Source organism: Egretta garzetta, unplaced genomic scaffold (assembly GCF_000687185.1).
Source record: "Egretta garzetta isolate BGI_Z169 unplaced genomic scaffold, ASM68718v1 scaffold641, whole genome shotgun sequence".
Lineage (NCBI taxonomy): Eukaryota > Metazoa > Chordata > Aves > Pelecaniformes > Ardeidae > Egretta > Egretta garzetta.
In genome coordinates, this window is record NW_009258758.1 from 956,380 (window position 1) to 973,907 (window position 17,528).

A 17,528-nucleotide genomic window follows, 5' to 3' on the forward strand; every position below is an offset into this window, starting at 1 on the left:
AAATTCCCAAGAGCTTTCTGCAGTAGCATCAAGAATGGCATAGTTTTATAACAGGAACTTTCAGTTTCACAACTCTGATAATGAAGATGTGCTTCACATAGTTCTACTGGATGGTTTTTGCCTTTTGTGACAAATTTTTCACAAATACTGTTTTGTATTTAGAGCATCAACACACAGATTTAACCTTAGATTGCATTCAAGAGGAATGAAGCAAACACAAATCAAATTGGTAGAGGAAGCTGGCATTAGGTCCTTGAAAAAAGCATAGCAAAAGATTTAAAAAAAAAAAAAAAACAAACTACTAAATTCAGTGCTGCATTGCTGGATGTTTTTTCTTCTCCTGAGAGAGAAAATGTGCATTTTGAATATTCGAAATCAGAAAATATTAATGAATGTCGCTAGTGCCTTGTCTACTGAGAGAAAGACATGTATTTTCCCATCATATTAGTTTATATGGAGCCTGGTCTCCAGAGCAGGCATATTAAAATGATCCTGAAGATTTTAAAGTATTTACATGCACATTAAGAGAGAGACAGAGGAATTCAATCAAGTTATGGTAGTAGCTTCATTTGATTAAATTAATTGAAAAAAAATACCTGTCTTGCTTGTGAAACCACGAATTTGTAACAACCAACTTTATTACAATTACAGTTTGTTTATCAAAATTCCACTTAAGTTCCAAACCTGCCTTTTTTTTTTTTTTTTTTGGAAAATGTATTTTTAGTTTACTAATATGTGTCCATCGCAAGCCTATAGAAAACACCTTAATCTTTTATTTTATGATGGCTTTAAATTATCATATTTACTGTCAAGGCCCACTTCTTCGACGACTGCATTTTTGCAGTAGAAAGTGTCCATGGACCTATGTTGTAATTTTATAGTTAGAGCATCTGAAATGCTATAATATTTTTTTCTATCCTAAAAACACTTGGACAGCAGAACATATGAAATTTTCAGAATATTGCACATAATTTAGAGGTAAGAGAATAGGCAGCCTATTTCAGTTATCAACTGACTGATTGCTAGCGATGCTGTAATTTTCATTGCGTGGAGTCATTTCTTCAGACAGTAGTTTTGAGAAACCTGGTTTTCTGGAGAAATAAGAAAATTTGGTTAAATTTTTTTAGTTACACTGAAGATTCGGAGAATATTTGTGAATAGCTTATTCTGTGATCTTAAGATTTTGGGTCTGCAATAGAGAATATTTGTGAATAGCACACATTAGGTTATTCTGTGATCTTAAGATTTTGGGTCTGCAATGGGTTTTCTTTTGCTTATCTTACAACATCCCAAGAAGGTGAAAGAGGAATAGTTTGTGACTAACACAAGAACTCAAGTGACTTTGAAGTACAGTTCAATTATTATTCCCAGGCCTCCTCTTTTCGAAAGTATAATAAATGACAAATACATACATTATTTAATGAGTTGAAGAGATTGTGACAGAATAAGTTAACTTCATTTTTTGACTTTGAGTTGGGGATGGTTTTTTTTAATATAAACTAGTGCCACAAAAACAACAAAAAAACCAAACAAGATGAAGAAACAGTGAAAAACAAATTAAAAGGAGGCTCATAGCCATTTAAATAATCAATATTATATTGATATAGTAATCAACCCATACAGTCCTCATGGGCCACCAAACAGGATGAGGATAATGGTGAAAATGACTGAAAAAAACCCCAATGAACTAAAGGTAATTAACAGTAAAAGAACTAACACAGAAGATAGTATGATGACTGAAAATGAAAAAAGGAGATACTGATATCTAGCTGATCAAATGCTGCGTTTCTTTTTTACAGGAAAAACCTAACAACCCTGATTTTTCTTTATTGATGATTTTAGTTGGACACAGAACTGAAGGAGTTTTAATGTGCCTTATTATGAGTGATTTATAGCATCTGCGCTGGCCTGTATTCAAGAAAAAGATAATATGTTCTTTTTATACTTATGAAGAGGATGAAGGAACAGTGTTGCTAGAAGAAAATGTTACGTGATTTCTGTGGCTATTTTTAGGAGCAGGGGTATAGAAACAGGGTGCAGATCTACTCGCAGGCTTTCCTGTCAAGGGCAGGCTCAAAGGCACAGTTCTGTAACGCAGGGATTGTCAGGCATCATGGCATTAGATCTGCGGATAATTCAAATGGGAAAACATACTTTACTCAAATAGAAGAGATCACTGTCCCAAGTGGTTTTTAAATCAGTAGCTGCACGTAGGCTTGCCAGAAATATTTATTTGTTGCATAATTTAATAGCACATGCTGTATTAGTTGATGTCCCACTCGTCAAGCAGCTGAAAGCAGGTCACTAAGGTGGTTTTGTAATAGTTTGCAATGATTAAATATGGGTTTGGATGAAGTCAATGCAAACAATACTGCTTACAGACCTATTTAGAGTTAGATTTGGTTCAACATAATGGCACAGCAAGATAAGCAGGTGTTACCAGAATGTGTCAAGAGGTGGGTAAGATCTTTACACGCAAGGGTGATGTTGTACTGCATGTCTGTGGATCACTTTTGTGTATGTACTTGCTTTCTGAAGATATATTTAAGACATTACTTATGATCAGGATTGAGCATTGTAAACAAGAAAGCTTTTTTTTGTTTGATTTGGTATTTTTCGGATGTAGTTAGCAGATATCCATCAGACTCAGCATTCAGGATAACATGGCTTTGCATTTTCAAAATGCATTTATTTCTGAGTCCATGACAATTTTTTCTTAAACTGTTCTTACTTACTTGCTAAAGGGGGTAAATATTTCATATGTATGGTATAAGCGTTGTGTGCTGTGTATTCAGCAGTTGCTGATTGTATTCACTTCCATTTTGCCCTGCCTACATCCTTACTCTTTACAACAGGATCCAGGTCTCTGAGACAAGCTGGGATCAATTTCCTCTCTTCTGCTACCCATTCTTTTTAGTTTTCACTATTAGTAGGTCTGGTTTTATTACTTCTAATAAATGTATCTTATGACTACTGTGCTTTTTTTAAGTTAAAATGGTTAAAAATGCCAATTGTAGTCCACCCTGAGATAAATGTAGACATTATTGTACCAGTATCAGCCTGATTTTGGCTTCAAAAGTGATTCTTCTTCTGTTTCTTAATTTCTTATAGACACAGTAGTGACATTTCAAATTTCAGTTAGCGATACCCACTTTGAATTAGTGTTCATTGCTATAAAATAATTCAAATGCTGTTGGCCAAGTTCTGTTGTTTACATTGGTAAAAGTCTTATCTATTCCAGTGAACTAGTTTGGGTTTGCACTGGTGTAACAAGAAGGAACCTGGCCATTGCTCTGTTTTTTAAGAGTAATTCTGTGTATGATGTAGCTGTGTAAAAGGGGATCAGAGGAAAATGTTATAGTAGCTGTTACAGATTGCCTTCTGTCTTCTAATCCTAATGTACTGCACCTTTAAATTTTTCCCTTTGTTTTATTGTGTTTGGTACCCATGGCTGATTTTTTTAATTTTTATTTATTACTCTGGACAGTTTTATTTTTCTTTACCTGTTATTTCCTTTTTAACCTATCTTTACTTTCCCTGTCATCTGATAATTCTGAATTGTTTGTCTGTATATAGCTATAGACATAGATGCTACTGGCTTAGATGCAGAAGAAAATGATATTCCAGCAAACCATCGCTCCCCCAAACCCAGTGCAAACAGTGTAACATCACCCCACTCCAAAGAGAAAAGAATGCCCTTCTTTAAGAAGGTAACACCGACTTCCAAGCTCCCATCTGTCCACCTGCTCACCTGCACTGCGTCACATTTCTAGTCCTGTTAACTGTCTGCGTCCTTTGACAAGCCAATAACATGCATGCTTTGTTGTTCTTTGTTTCTTTTCCATGCTGCTGTAGCTAAGCAGAAGCAGAAATCGGTAAGTTTATATCGACATTACCTGTGTTTATCCTGCCACTGGCATCATTAGCATTGCTACCCCAGATTAACAACACAGCTATTCTAGAACTAAGGAAGAAATGTATTGAGCTGTTAGTGGATTCAGTGCAAGAAAACACATAGTCCCAAGTTCAGTGCGTCCGTGAACTCCGCTACAGTACTTATCCTTTTTGATGGAATAATAGGACACACTTAGAAGGCCTTCTGAAAGTTTGAGAAGTTTATTTCTAATAAATCCATATCATGTACCTCTCTAGCGCATGCTTATTCTTTCTGTCTTTCCCAAGTTTTTTTCCTTATAACAGTCTGTTGAAATCATTATTGGAATCTGATCAGATACTCAGATTGTACTTAGAAAACAAATAGTCAAACCGTTGTATTTTTAATTTAGTCAGTATTTAAACTTCTAATTTGCTTGGTGCAAAATCTGCAGGTGAACAAAAACAGTGGAAAACCACAGACTTGTTTTGACGGTTTACTTTGAGTTTTCCCTGTTGTCATGTATAAGTTATCAGCCAAATGTTCTTGCCATCCGTCAGTCAGCCTTTCTTAGTATCTCAGCTACTGGTACTGGTGCTTCCCAGGAGAGCCGATGTCTCTCCATAGATAACCCAGATATCTACAGAATTATGCAACTGGCATTCTGTTACAGCAAACTGCAGTATGTTTCTAGGATCTTTGCTGGAGTAAGTTATCAAGACATTAAGTAGCAGCCAAATTATGTGTTGTAACGCCACATTTCTACTTTTTTTCTTTTTAAATCTTAGTCTTCATAGCTCTTACTCATTTGTTTTAAACCACTCACTTAAATCTGCAGGTAACACTAGACTGTTACAGTGCTTATAAACAGTGCCAAGCGATACTGTTGCCATTGCTGTGGATGCCCTCATATTTAGTAAACAAAGCCTTTTTTTCTGTCTCTCTTTTCGTCTTTGACTCTTTTAAATAATATTGGATCCTTCTCATTTCCAAAGTCACCAGTGTTTCCTTCAGTAGGGTCTGTTAAGTACCATGCCCTTCACAGCCCATTATGGAAATCAACAGCAGTTTCTTGCTTCTGAGTAATTTCTTATTTAATCATCCTTATAACCAAGTATAAACACTAAGGAAGAATAATACATGCTGACGTGCATTGGATGCTATCTGCACGAGCATCTTTCGAAGATGCAGCTTCTAGATTAACCACCTTGGAGCTGGATGGTGGCTAGCCCCATCTCTCTCTTCATGCTGTGGTGCCTCATTTCTTCCATATCAGAATCATTACTGGTTGTAGTGGTTTTCGTAATAGTGACATTTACAGTAAATACTGGATGAGCATCCCTAATTATACATAGTCAAGCCACTGAGCAAAAGCCGTATGGTCAAAGCTATGCCAGTTTTTATTCCAAGCTCATATTTGAACTTGAATCTGCAAGTGAAAGCTGTATAGCTCAGCGCCATAGCTCAGAAAATATTAGGTTCTCTAATGCTAAATTAAAGAACTTTAATGCTTCCATTAGATAACTTTTACTCAATTTTCTGCTGACAGCTTCACAACTTCAAGCTGTAAAGATTAGAGAAAAAAAAATGCCTGTTTCCACAGAACAGATTTTTAAAATACCCCATATTCCATCAAATAAGGTAATTTCTGTGCTTTCCCTAATTTTCAAATAGCCGGTTAACTTCTAGCAAGCATACCTTTGGCTGACTCAGCCACATTAAGACAAAGATCTGTTGCATCAGGACATACATGCTATAAGCACCTACATATCTGTAATGAATTTTTCTTAGGATGTGTCTCTAATATACTTATCAGATTATTAGTAATATTAGCAAGAACAGCGGAGGGCTGCATTTTGATACTAGCACAGCATATTTGCAGGATTTTGCTTTGAAATGTGTTGAGTCAGATTCTGCACTGTGTCAAATAAATTCATTTCACATGCTTATGATGCCTTGGGCACTAGTATTCATTCTTATGCTACTAATTAGCTGGTGAAGCTACAGGTAACAAAAAAATAAGCTAAATTGCTTTGAAAAACATTCACAAAAATGTTTTCCGTGTTTTAGACTGCTTTAGACTGCTGCTTGTGTAGCATTTTGTGCTGTCACTGTATTAATGTCTGTCTTTGTGGTTTTGTGTTTCGGAATGTATATACTTATTTTAATGTTGTTGTTGTGAAACACCTTGGGATACGTTGAGTACTGAAACAATGAACAATGACTGTATTCTGTGATCTTGGCTGATGTATTTGTACCGTGTAGGCATTTGAAAAATAGATCTGGCATACCTTTTTCCAGATCACCCACACATTCCTGGGTTTGGATTTCAATCATTTTTTCACCAAGACAAAGATAAACCAAACCCTCCCTTACAAACAAAAAACTCTTTCTGGTAAGATTCATTCTTGGTGATATATGTTGAATAGCCATTTATTAAAGAAAAAAAAACAGTTTAATTTGTTTATATTTTATTTTGATAACAACATCAAAATGTGTGCGGAAACAGGCAATTTTTTATCTTCAGATTTTAAAATACTTTTTATAAACTGTGCACGATACATCAGTAAGTAGTTTGGTGAGTATTGTACTGACAGAATCCATTCTTGGGTGGTGACAGAAACTTCCCAAAGTAGAAGGATTGCTATCCCAAGCTCTGTTTATGAAATTTTTCTATAAATACTAACTTGATCAGTCATTATTTTGATTTCATTTGCAAGTGAATTGCGGATGCAAATGTGGAAGTCAGACTATGAGTGCTCCTGTGGGAATTTGCAGTGGTGTCACAATGTTTTGTCAAGCAGTGGGCAGATCTGAACATAAAGAGATGTGTTATCCCTTTCCCCTCCCTTTTTGTTTTATTTCTGTCCTTCATAATTTGCCTACATAAAATTTTGGTGGGAAACAGATGTCACCACTCGAGAGTCAATCATTTCAAATCATTAACTGTTGGAAATAACCTTTTCAATTAACCAGTTAGGAATTACGGAGTGGGACATGTGAACATCTCCAGAATAACAGTTTGTAGCTATCCAGAGCAAACATGAAAATGGCAAGAAAAACCAAAAGTCAGAGAAAAGCTTTTCCAAAAGAAATCCCTGAACCTGTTATGTCCTTATCTTGTACTGCCAGTTTTGGGAAAAAGTTCATGAATTCATGATTCCTGTGTTGGTGACATCGCTGGAAATTCAGAGTTCCTAATACTGTAAGTAATGTGTAACACTTTCTCTAGGTGCTGTGATGCTGAAAGTTTTTTCTGTTTTGCAGACAGAGCACATCCCTCCCTATGATGTAGTGCCTTCTATGCGACCAGTAGTTTTAGTGGGGCCTTCTCTGAAGGGATATGAGGTAAGTGATCATTATGAATTGTTTTATTTTGCAAAAAATACTCTGCTTCATTTGTATTTGAATGTTCAGAAGTAGTTAAGCTGGATAACATAATTTATTTCATAGAGAAAAATGTAGACAGTTTTTACTTCTACCAGATACCTACTGCTTACATGTATTTTATTTCTTGTCAGAATTCAGATTAGGAATAAATTACTTACCTTCCAGTCCTATTGTTCAGGTGTAAGATTCACTGTCAACTTTATTACATGTTATTATTAGCATCAAGTATTATGAGTTTTCTGTGTGATTACTAATTTGTTGTTTGTATGCTTCTAGGTAACCGATATGATGCAAAAAGCATTATTTGATTTTTTAAAACATAGATTCGAAGGGCGGTAAGTACTTTGCAATGCAAATCTACTTGAGTTTAGGTCCTGTTTAGGTACTACCAGGTTTTTAAGAAATAATTACATTCTTGGCAAAATGTGTGTAGAAAATTAGGAACGGCAGCTGATTCCTTGTTCAGTGGACTATAATGTTTCCTTAGCAGAGCACTCTGAGGCTGTACTGCAGTGGGAAGTATTCAGGAGCGTATCTTTGAGAGCGGAAAAAAGGATGTCGTCTTGTTCATGACTGGCATTCATACTCTGGATTGCTAGATATTTATCTACAGATTCAATAAATATGTACTATTAAAAAAAGATCTTTGGCTTAAGTATTTTTTAAGTGATATCTTCTCACTGCTTCCTGGGTTCTATACAAGCTGTTGAGGGCCACCATTCCACCTCAGCTCTAATTGCTTACAGTGGCATCTAACTTGGGAAGAGTGATACAAGATTCAGATTATCTAATGGATATGATTGTCAAACTCTTGGTCCCTCCAGCTGGGACTCTGTCATGGGAAGTCTCAAAAAGGCTGCTGGGGGGGTTTGAGCCTCCAGGCATTACTGTAGTGCAAATGTCAAATGATAATCCATCTCTAAAAGCAGTGGTATGTTCTGTAATTCTAATATCATGGACCCACGGACCAGAGACATCAGGTGGATTCTCCACATGTGATTATATTGCTACTGGATCAGGCCCCAGATTAATATATGCTAGTGGGCTGACATTTGGGGGAAAAATTGAGAAAACAGGAAGGTCTTGTTCTAATACCTGTAACTTCAATGAATGTTCTTTTTAGTTTGGAAGTGGGCAGAGCAGTAACACTATCCTATCTGTCCTGGTGCTGTCAAACTTTCAAGAGGGAACTTGAGGTTTTCTGTCAATAGCTTCAGCTCTTTAAAATACCAGACATTGTGGTTTAAGCTGTTGGATTTTCTCAGTCAGAATGGTGAGGTTGAGATCTAACCACTTAGTAGTCCCTCTTCATATTAGTCGGGGTTGTCAAATCTTAGATATGTACCTTCAGAATTGGAAGTTAACAAAACAGTGAGTGTTGCAAGCAGAAAAAGTTGTTGCATCTTTATGTCTTAAAGAATTTTAGATCATATCTAATTTTCAGTTTTAGATCCAGTTGTGGCAGGGTGAATCCACAAATACTCTAAATACAATTGATATCTACAGTAGCAGATTTGAAGCACCCTGAACTTCAGTAGCAATATGAATTGGTACTCAAGATCTTCAACGAATTTGTACAGGAGGTTCTTAGATTCATGCTACTACTTTCACTGCCACTCCGCTGTCAAGATGTCTCTGCTCTCATTGCAATTGTTTTGCTATATGAACATCCATGCCCTTTGTTTTGAGAGGAGACTTGCTCTTCCTGGTCTTACATGTCTCAAAAGACATTAAAATGACCTTAAAAAGATGTTAAAAGACCTTAAAATGAAAAATAGCATTTTTTGACTGATAAATGTAGCTTTGTTCAATATACCATAACTGCATTTGAAAAAGGGAAAAATTATTTTCTACTGCATGTAGGAAGGAAAACTGCCAGACAAGAGGGGGAAAAAAAAAAAAAACCAACAAAAAACCCAAACAAACAAAAGACCAAAAAAAAAACCCCAAAAGCTATAAAAGTTTGTAGTGTTCATCAAATGGCAAATAAAAATAACTAACGAGTACCCCAAATAACATGTTTAAAATTTCATTTTAAGACTAATGGCATTATCTGTGAGGAGCTGTGCCAGAAATCACAATCTTTGGTTATGTTTTCAGCTTAAGTTAAATCACGCCTAAATTTCCAAAATTATGTTACTAGTCAGCATTGTGCAAATAATTCTGTTTTTCTGTATTAACTTCTGGCTTTGTTACATTTTATAGGGTTTTGGATAAGTATAGACACATGTTGAGCTCATTGGGAAATGACCTATCTGGTTACATTTCAGATGAACAGCATCTGACTGTGCTTGCTAGAGAGGAGCCCTCCCTGTTCTTAGCAAATCCATTTCCTCCTTTTAAATTGCAAGTAAAATCTTACAAGGGAGAACAAGGGAATATCATCAGTCTGATTTAACTCAGCATTGGAAAAATGTGACCCCTAAACCTCATTAGACCAGAGAGTTTGAAAGGGAATTTATCCAAAGGATGCATTTTGACCCTGTAAAGCAAAACAAAACAAACAGAGTTAACTGTTTTCCTAGGGAGAAGAATATGCAGAAGGTTATGTAGCAGGTCAGTGCAAACAACTGGAAGTAACCACTTCTTTCTTGGCTTATCTTTTCTCATAAACACAAAACTAAGCCTGCCAGATACTCAGCCCAGAGTTTTCATTTGCTTGCTTATCTGTGTTGCAGTCTACATTTTCTGGGTGGCCAGCATATTGCTGGATCTTTCTGGAAAATTATAGGTAACTCTTGCACTCTTAAAAAATGTATGCTAGTAAACTGAAGAATAAGAATAAGAGTTATATGGCTGTACTAGTTTCCCTCCTAAGCCTTACCCTTTACCTGTTAACTCTGCATATCCCTATATGTCTTACACTTATGGTTGAAGTAAGCCAAGCTGTTGTTCAGTGCTTTTCAACAAATCCATCAAAACTAGGGAAAGGAGAAACCAGCCTATCCATACTGGGGATGCCGGTGCAAAGTTTAACCACATCAGGCCTGGAGTCCCCAGGGAAGTCTCATCTTCTGCAGCACCTCTCTGACATCCTCCTGCCTCCCCTCTCCCCAGACACATGTAGCTTTGTGGCCAGTAGTCAATGCTGTATTTTGGTACTGTGCAGAGAGGGGGATGTCTTATCAATGGTTCTTGTAACAATATTAGTTCGATGAAGTTTCTTCTCTGTTCACATTGTGCAAAGCATACTGTGCCCCTGAGAACTTGTTTTCCTGTAGTCTTAGCCATCTTCTAGTGTTGAACAAGTGTCTCTTTCTTCTCACATCCCTGCAAGATAAATAACACTGTTCTATTTTACTGTATTTTATTTTTGCAGTATATCAATTACACGAGTCACAGCAGACATCTCGCTTGCCAAACGCTCAGTATTAAACAACCCCAGTAAGCATGCGATAATAGAGCGATCTAACACAAGATCAAGCTTAGGTAAGTACCTATAATGATGCTATCTACAAATTGACTGTAGAGTATACTACTCTCGGTTCATATCTGTAAGCTAAAAATAGCCTTCTCTCTGCTGTGAGAAAATCACAATTCCCATAATTCAGAAGTCCTGGCACTAGAAATCATTTTAAAATCACTATCAGGTATACTTCATATATTGCCGATTTTGGTTTGCCCTGCCTATGTCCAGTTTTCATGTTTTGCTGTTTGCCTCGGTGGGGAGAAGTAGCCATCCATAAGGTAAATAAAATCGACAGAGATGTTCTTCTGGTTAAATAGAAGTGATGGTTTCAGAACACCTGGAATTATATGGATATTATTGATATTATGCATTATCTTTTATAAGATTACTAGTAGTGATGGCTACTGGTATTAGACCTGAAAAAAATCATTGAAGTGTGTATTTTCTGAATGTAATATCTGTTTAAACTGATGCTGAGCTTGGTATAAAAAATGAAAGATGGAAAAGGGAAGACTTTTTAAAAAAACTATATTGCCAGGTTCATAGCATACCTATCCATCCTCTTACATAAGTCTTTCTGTACTGAAGCTTGCCCAGCTGTATAAGTAATTAAGCATTTATTAGCCAGAAAGAAAAACAAGCTTAGCTGGGAAGATGTAACAAAATGTCACCATCTACAGTACAGGTGGCTACAGTGGAGTTTGTCATCCCAAGGTGTCCTTAGAGTAAACAGGAAAAGGGGGTCACTTTGGAGTCTCATGCGGACTGACCTCAGCCTTTTTTCTAGCATGAGGTATATCATATCCAAGACTCCGCTGCCGCAGCTGGCTCATCCTTGTGTAGGGACACCTGGAGGTAGCCAAGATGAATCCTACCAGGAGTCTACATACTCGTGTTAGGGCACTCAGCTCAGATCCGGGACACCCAAGTTCAAGTCCCTGCTTAGACACAAAAAAGGAGGAACTTGAACGCCAATGTCCTCTATTGCAGGTGAATGCTCCAGCCAGGTCTCTGTCTTTACAAGGCTGCAGATTTCTCTTAGTAGCCTTTGAGAGAGCTCGTTTTCCCTTGAGCACAGCATTGTATCTTGAAATCTTGTAAAATTTGTGAACAGGAAAAGTGTCTCATTCATCCTAGTAAGTGGGTTCTTTACCAGTTTTATAACAAAATTTCTGAGCACACCTGTACTTTAAGTATTTAACATTTGCCTAATAGAGCTGTCCTTCTTAGGATGAGCTTCTCTGCCTTAAAAAGTTTCCTTTCTTGACTTCCCTTTCTTGAAAATTTGCTTCTTAAATCCCTTGCTTTCAGCTGTGTAGAGGCTGTGAATCTTTACTTGCAAGTAGTCTGATCACTTCCAAGTATGTCTTAATTTATGTGTTTTCAAATATCAAAATGCAGTGTACTGTAACAACATAATGAATATCTTTACACACAAGAATATTCTTTTATGTGAATTTCAGTCTTGTCGACAAAGTCTATTTAATAATCTAATGAAAAGATATAGTGTCACTTGTTTTGAATAGAACTGAAAATTGGTAATAAAGATGGAGCTCACCCACTCATGGAACAAACTGAACCGTGGTGATTAATTTCCCAACCTGAACATCAAAACATGTGCAATTTTGTGCAATACTGCACAAATATATGCAGCAGTAAAAAGCATATCATCTATTCTTTGTGCTGAGACATTTTCATATACATAAAACAGCTATCACAAAAATTTATACAGGAAAAGAAAAATCTATAAAAAATAAATGCAGCCCAATCCTGTACACCTTTATCACATGGTAACCTTACCCTTAAGAACATCAACATCTCTTCTTAGGGTCAAGGTATTTTTTGGATAGTTATTCAAGATGGAGGCACTGACAGAACCTCAGTTGGAGACATTCAAAAGATGAGAGTGAATTATGTATACATGCAAATATGTGGATAAATAGATTTGTGTCTGTAATTTTTGTAACAGGCCTGTTATTATTAGCTAAGATTTTCTGCTACATATCAGGTTTTAAGTGGCTTATAATTGTCCTAAATATTAACTGATTTATAAAATAATTTTGAATTATCTTGGGAAATACTAGTTAGAACAACTAGGTCATTTTAACAATGAAGTTAGGGCAAAAATTAATTTTACTTATGTTAAAATATTCTCAAAACCTTTTCTTTCAGAAGCTGTAATACTCCCATACTGCTAATAATCTAGCAGCATCTTGGAATTTGGTAGTGAGTTGAACAGTATTTCAGTTACATGTTTCTGGTCATTTTTTATGAAAATAGTGAGAAAACCTGACCAAATTATTAGAAGCTGCCGTTAACACATTCCAAGCTTTGCATGTGAATTGCTTAATGACTCAGCTCTCCCTGGGCAAGGTCCAGCAATGATGCTGAGCAGACCCTGTCCCCAGCAGATTGGAGTGGGGCAGCCAAACAGGCCTACAGCAGGAAGGTGCTCGTCTTCCAGCTTTCAATCCCTACCGTGCAGCATGGAGGATAGAGTAAAAAGTTGTTTACTTTAAAAATGTTCAGCTTGGAGGAGCAGGTGGCTGGGCTAAGGGAGAAAGGCAAGTAGTGAAAATCCATTATGGAAAAGATTGGAGTTATAGAGTAGGAGCTGGGATAGTTGAACCCACTGGTGAGGTACCTCCAGGGTCTGCGCTCCAGACATGGGGGAGGTCCATGGGAGGACAAAAACCAGCCAGGAAGGAAGTCAGGGAGGGAAACAGTGTGGTAGCAGTGGGGTGGGAGGAAAACTGAGATAGAATAAAACAACCTGGAGTCAGAAAAGGGAACTGCTTTTGTAAGGCGATGGGAAGACCCTTGTGCAAGGGCAAAAGAAAGCAAATGCAAGGAGCATTACAGCCTGTTCCCTTGCTTGCCTGCAGTGTACCTCAAGGTAGAAATAGAGTCAGAATCAGCAAATATCATTGTAGCCTGCTGGTAGGTGGCCTCTTCTAGCAGTGGTTCACAAAGAAGGTGACAACGTACCGCTGCTGTGAGTACTTAGGTGGCTCAAGTAGCAGAAGTGAGGGCAAATATCACACCATATAGCAGAATTCTTATTATCTGTTTGTGTGATGAATTTTCTGTATTCATCAAAGTCAACAAAAATGCTATTAAAATAATATTATTAGGTTTACAAACTCAAGCTGTGCAAAATAAAGGTTAGGAAGTAATAGTAAGGTTAACTGTGTAACTTCTTAGTACCTTTAGGTTATGTTTGCTGTGATTCAGTCTTTGTTTATGTGTTTGCAGATTACTTTTCCACCAGTCCTCTGCCTCAGTTTTCTTGCAAAATGTACAGACTGATGGTGGGGAATTGGAATTGCTCGGTGAATTCCTGTTTTGCTTGCTATGAAACTCGTACAGTGTATGAGCAAGAAACTTCAGAAAGGCAAATGAAGTTCTCTAAAAGCACAATTTCATTTTGGGGGGAGTAGCACAGGAAATAGTGATTTGACCAAAACTTTTTGTGGCAATTAATCAATCAGTTTTAACTGGAGAGATTTCTTGAATCCAAGATTGAATTCCTGATCATAAAGAGGAAACTCTGTCATGACCCATCTTTTACCCTCCAAGGAGCTCATACCCCAGTAATTAAAACACACACTTGGGATGTAGGACACACAGAGTCAAGCTTCTGCTGTATCTGGTTTGGAACGGGGATCTGAATTTCAATCTTAAGCATACTGACCACTGGTCTATCTCTGTTGGTCCAGCAGATGTTGATTCTCTTGGAAAAAAGGATAGCCTGAGTGGGAGAGGGGGGGTCTGCTGCCTACGACCCGATAGCCTGTAAGCTACAGCACTGCAGCATGATGTGCCATGAGCCTCTCTTCTGAATCACAGCAGCCTGCACACCTCACACGAGACCAGCAGGTCGTCCCTGGGCACCACTGAGGGCTCGGTGCCAGAGGTGGCACCCCGTAAAGCTCACCAAAGTAGTGCAGAGCATGCCGTGCCTGCAGCAGGGTGACTCCTGCTGCCTGGAGCCAGGGTTGGTGCCAGTGGAGGATGGAGGCACAGCAGGAAGGGGCATCCCCTTGCTCCCCTGCCTGCCAGGCCCCCCGGCGCTGTCTTCTGCCCCCGCTGCCAGCAGTCCTGGCTCACTGCAGCAGAGGTGAGGTGCAGCGCTGAGGGGTGGAAAGGGAAACTCTTTTTACCAAATTAACTGAAGAGCCCGATGTAGTAGTGGATTTTGCTGCCTCTGATGCAGAATTCCTGTACAGTATTGGACTAGTTATTTACAGGCTTTATAAAAATGGCTATTTTTTTCCAGTGTTTTCTGCATGCCTCAAGCATGATTTGTAGAAGTACTGAGTATTGTGGCTAAAACTGAGATGCAGGCTTTGAACTTCTCCAACGATAATGTATGTCATCAAAATCAGCATGTTGCATGGTAATGCACTGATTTGGAAAATGCAGATGGAAACCAGGCAGTACTTTATGGAGCTACTGTTGGGTACCTTGTAAAATACCAGCCTTACGGCTCCTCATTCCCCAGACAGCCTCTTATTTTAGGCTCTCTTCTTTGCAGACATTTAACTGCGGAGCTATTCTTTTCATTCCCAGCCTAGCTCAAAGACTTTTTTCCTTCTCTCAAATCAGTGCTGATATCATGTACTGACAGTACAGAGCAGCATCAGGAATGTCCTGAGTCTTAGTACTGACTTCTAAAAGAAGCTTCAAGGTTATGTTCCATTTTGGAAGAAAGAATCCCCAGAAATCAGGATTTTCTGTAGGATGGTTTCCATTTTTCTAGTTTGAATGTAACTTTTTACTATGGTAATTACTCTGAAAGATCAGGCACTACATTTCTGAAATTGACCCCTGCCAAGTTAGTAATAACTTGTGATTATTCTTTGTGATTCAATTTTCTATCTGGAAAATATAAATAATTCCAGCTTCTCACCTAACTGGGATGTTTCAAAGTGAAAAATCATTTTATTGCATCAGTGAAATACCACCACGGTAAGCTCCATAAAATAGCCCACAGATAATTTATTAATTTTGTTTTCAGAGAAAGATTAGAACAATGTGCTCTAAATGAGGCATGAAACACATACTTGACAATGAAGAGAGAGTAAGTGATTCAGTAGCTGCTTATCAGTTGACAGTGTACGGAGTTGTGCACTGAGTGAGACAGCAGCCCTACAGAAACAACTTAGTTATACTTTCCTGAGCGTGCTGTCATACAATAAAGACAACAGAAGGTTTGATTTAAGAGAGCTATCTTGGCATTTCCAAATTTACTAGTATTAGCTTTGCAGCCAAATAATAATCTCTTCTAATACAAGTTTCAGTCATAGATAAATCATTGAGTCAGGACTCAGGTTACATTAGTTCTTTTCTAGTATCTGCTGCAGGTCTGCTGAGAGGTCCTGGGAAGTGAGTTCTTTCTTCACCTACATTTTCCCTTGTATGAAATAAGAATTTTAAGGCCTTTTCTCCAAATCACTGGAGAAAAAAAAAAAGGCATAATTTCATCAAACACTGAATTTGTGGTGCCTTTTTTTTTTTTTTTTTTTTTTGTCCAGACTATCTACAATGACTTAGTTCTGGTCCAGGTATTTAAAAAACGGCATTTATTGCAATAAAACTTGATCTTGTTAATGAAAAACAGGTTTAGTTTTGTTTTGGTTTGTTTTGCTCTGAACGGGTCTCCCGGCCACACAGCTGTGGGACCTGGGGGAGGTGAGTTCTGTCCATCTCTCTCCTCCTTGAACAGTCAGTGGCGTGTGGACTGAGCCCCATGTGTCTATTTCCACAGCTGGTACCATTTAAACACAGCTTTTTATTATAGCATAGATAGCTCCCCAGAACCACCCTGTGTTAACCCCAATGCCTCCCCCTTTGCAGGTTCAGTGGGAAGCTATTCCTTTTTTCACCCACCTTTGTGTAGTGGTACCTCATGCATCAAGACAGTCAAGTGGCTGCTTTATGCCCTGGCTATGCTCACGTTTGTGAGCAGCAGTTGTAACTGCAGCAGAGAAGGCTATTTCTTAGACTTTTAGAAATATATTGTTGTTTTTTATGTGAGTATTATTTTAATAAGTGGCCCTTGTTCTACCAATGAGATAATATAGTACAAAGGTGATGTGCTTGATAAGTTAATACCAAATACTTTTTTCTGGGAAATAAATTAACCTTTTTTGAGAACAGCTCTTACCTTATCACCAATATAGGTTTGCAGTATTGTGCATGTTCATAATTGTGCATAGCACGGTGAACAGTTCCGTGGGTACCATTCTTTGGAACTGATTTAGTAGATAAATCAGAATTAATTTCCAAGGAGGCATGGGCAAACAATGTGATAATCAGGAGTAGGAACTGGCATGAGGAACTGGATTTACAGGACTGTAGGGAAGTCTCAATGGGCTTAATGCTACACATGCCTGTCGAGTGAAAGTTTGCTTCTGTAAAGGAATCAGTTAAAATTAGGCTTGGGATTTGACTCATTGGAAACCAATGCTACCACTGAATATTTATCATTCACTGAGTGTTCTAGTGTAAAATTAATGTATCCAAGAATTTTATAAAAATAGTGTCTGGCTCATAAAGATTTAGGAGGACAGTACAGTTTTACTTCTCTCCTATATGAAAGCTGATTTTGTATATGGAGAGAGATGTTTGCTTGTCAATACTGTTATATGTTTAATATGTGAAATGCTAGAACTAAATTTAAGGAAAAGGCAATCGATTCATTTCTTTAAAAGCCTAGAGGAAATCTGTGATTTTGAAAGACTTTTCTCCGCAAGAAGGTACAGAACACGGTTAAATCTCATTCACCTGAAAATCAGTCCCAACTAGCTTAGTTAAATTTCTGTTTGCACACATGCCATTTGCAGAAACTGC

The 17,528-nt window shown here is 37.7% G+C and overlaps 1 protein-coding gene across 1 annotated transcript in view; it reads left to right on the forward strand.

Moving 5' to 3' along the window:
* Positions 1 to 17,528, forward strand: part of CACNB2 (calcium voltage-gated channel auxiliary subunit beta 2) — an 85,890-nt gene that overhangs the window by 51,923 nt on the left and 16,439 nt on the right. Inside the window, exons 6-9 of the mRNA XM_009649280.2 lie at positions 3,577 to 3,710; positions 7,142 to 7,222; positions 7,541 to 7,599; positions 10,584 to 10,693. Coding sequence (XP_009647575.1) covers positions 3,577 to 3,710; positions 7,142 to 7,222; positions 7,541 to 7,599; positions 10,584 to 10,693 — 384 coding nt within the window. The remainder of the gene's footprint in view (positions 1 to 3,576; positions 3,711 to 7,141; positions 7,223 to 7,540; positions 7,600 to 10,583; positions 10,694 to 17,528) is intronic.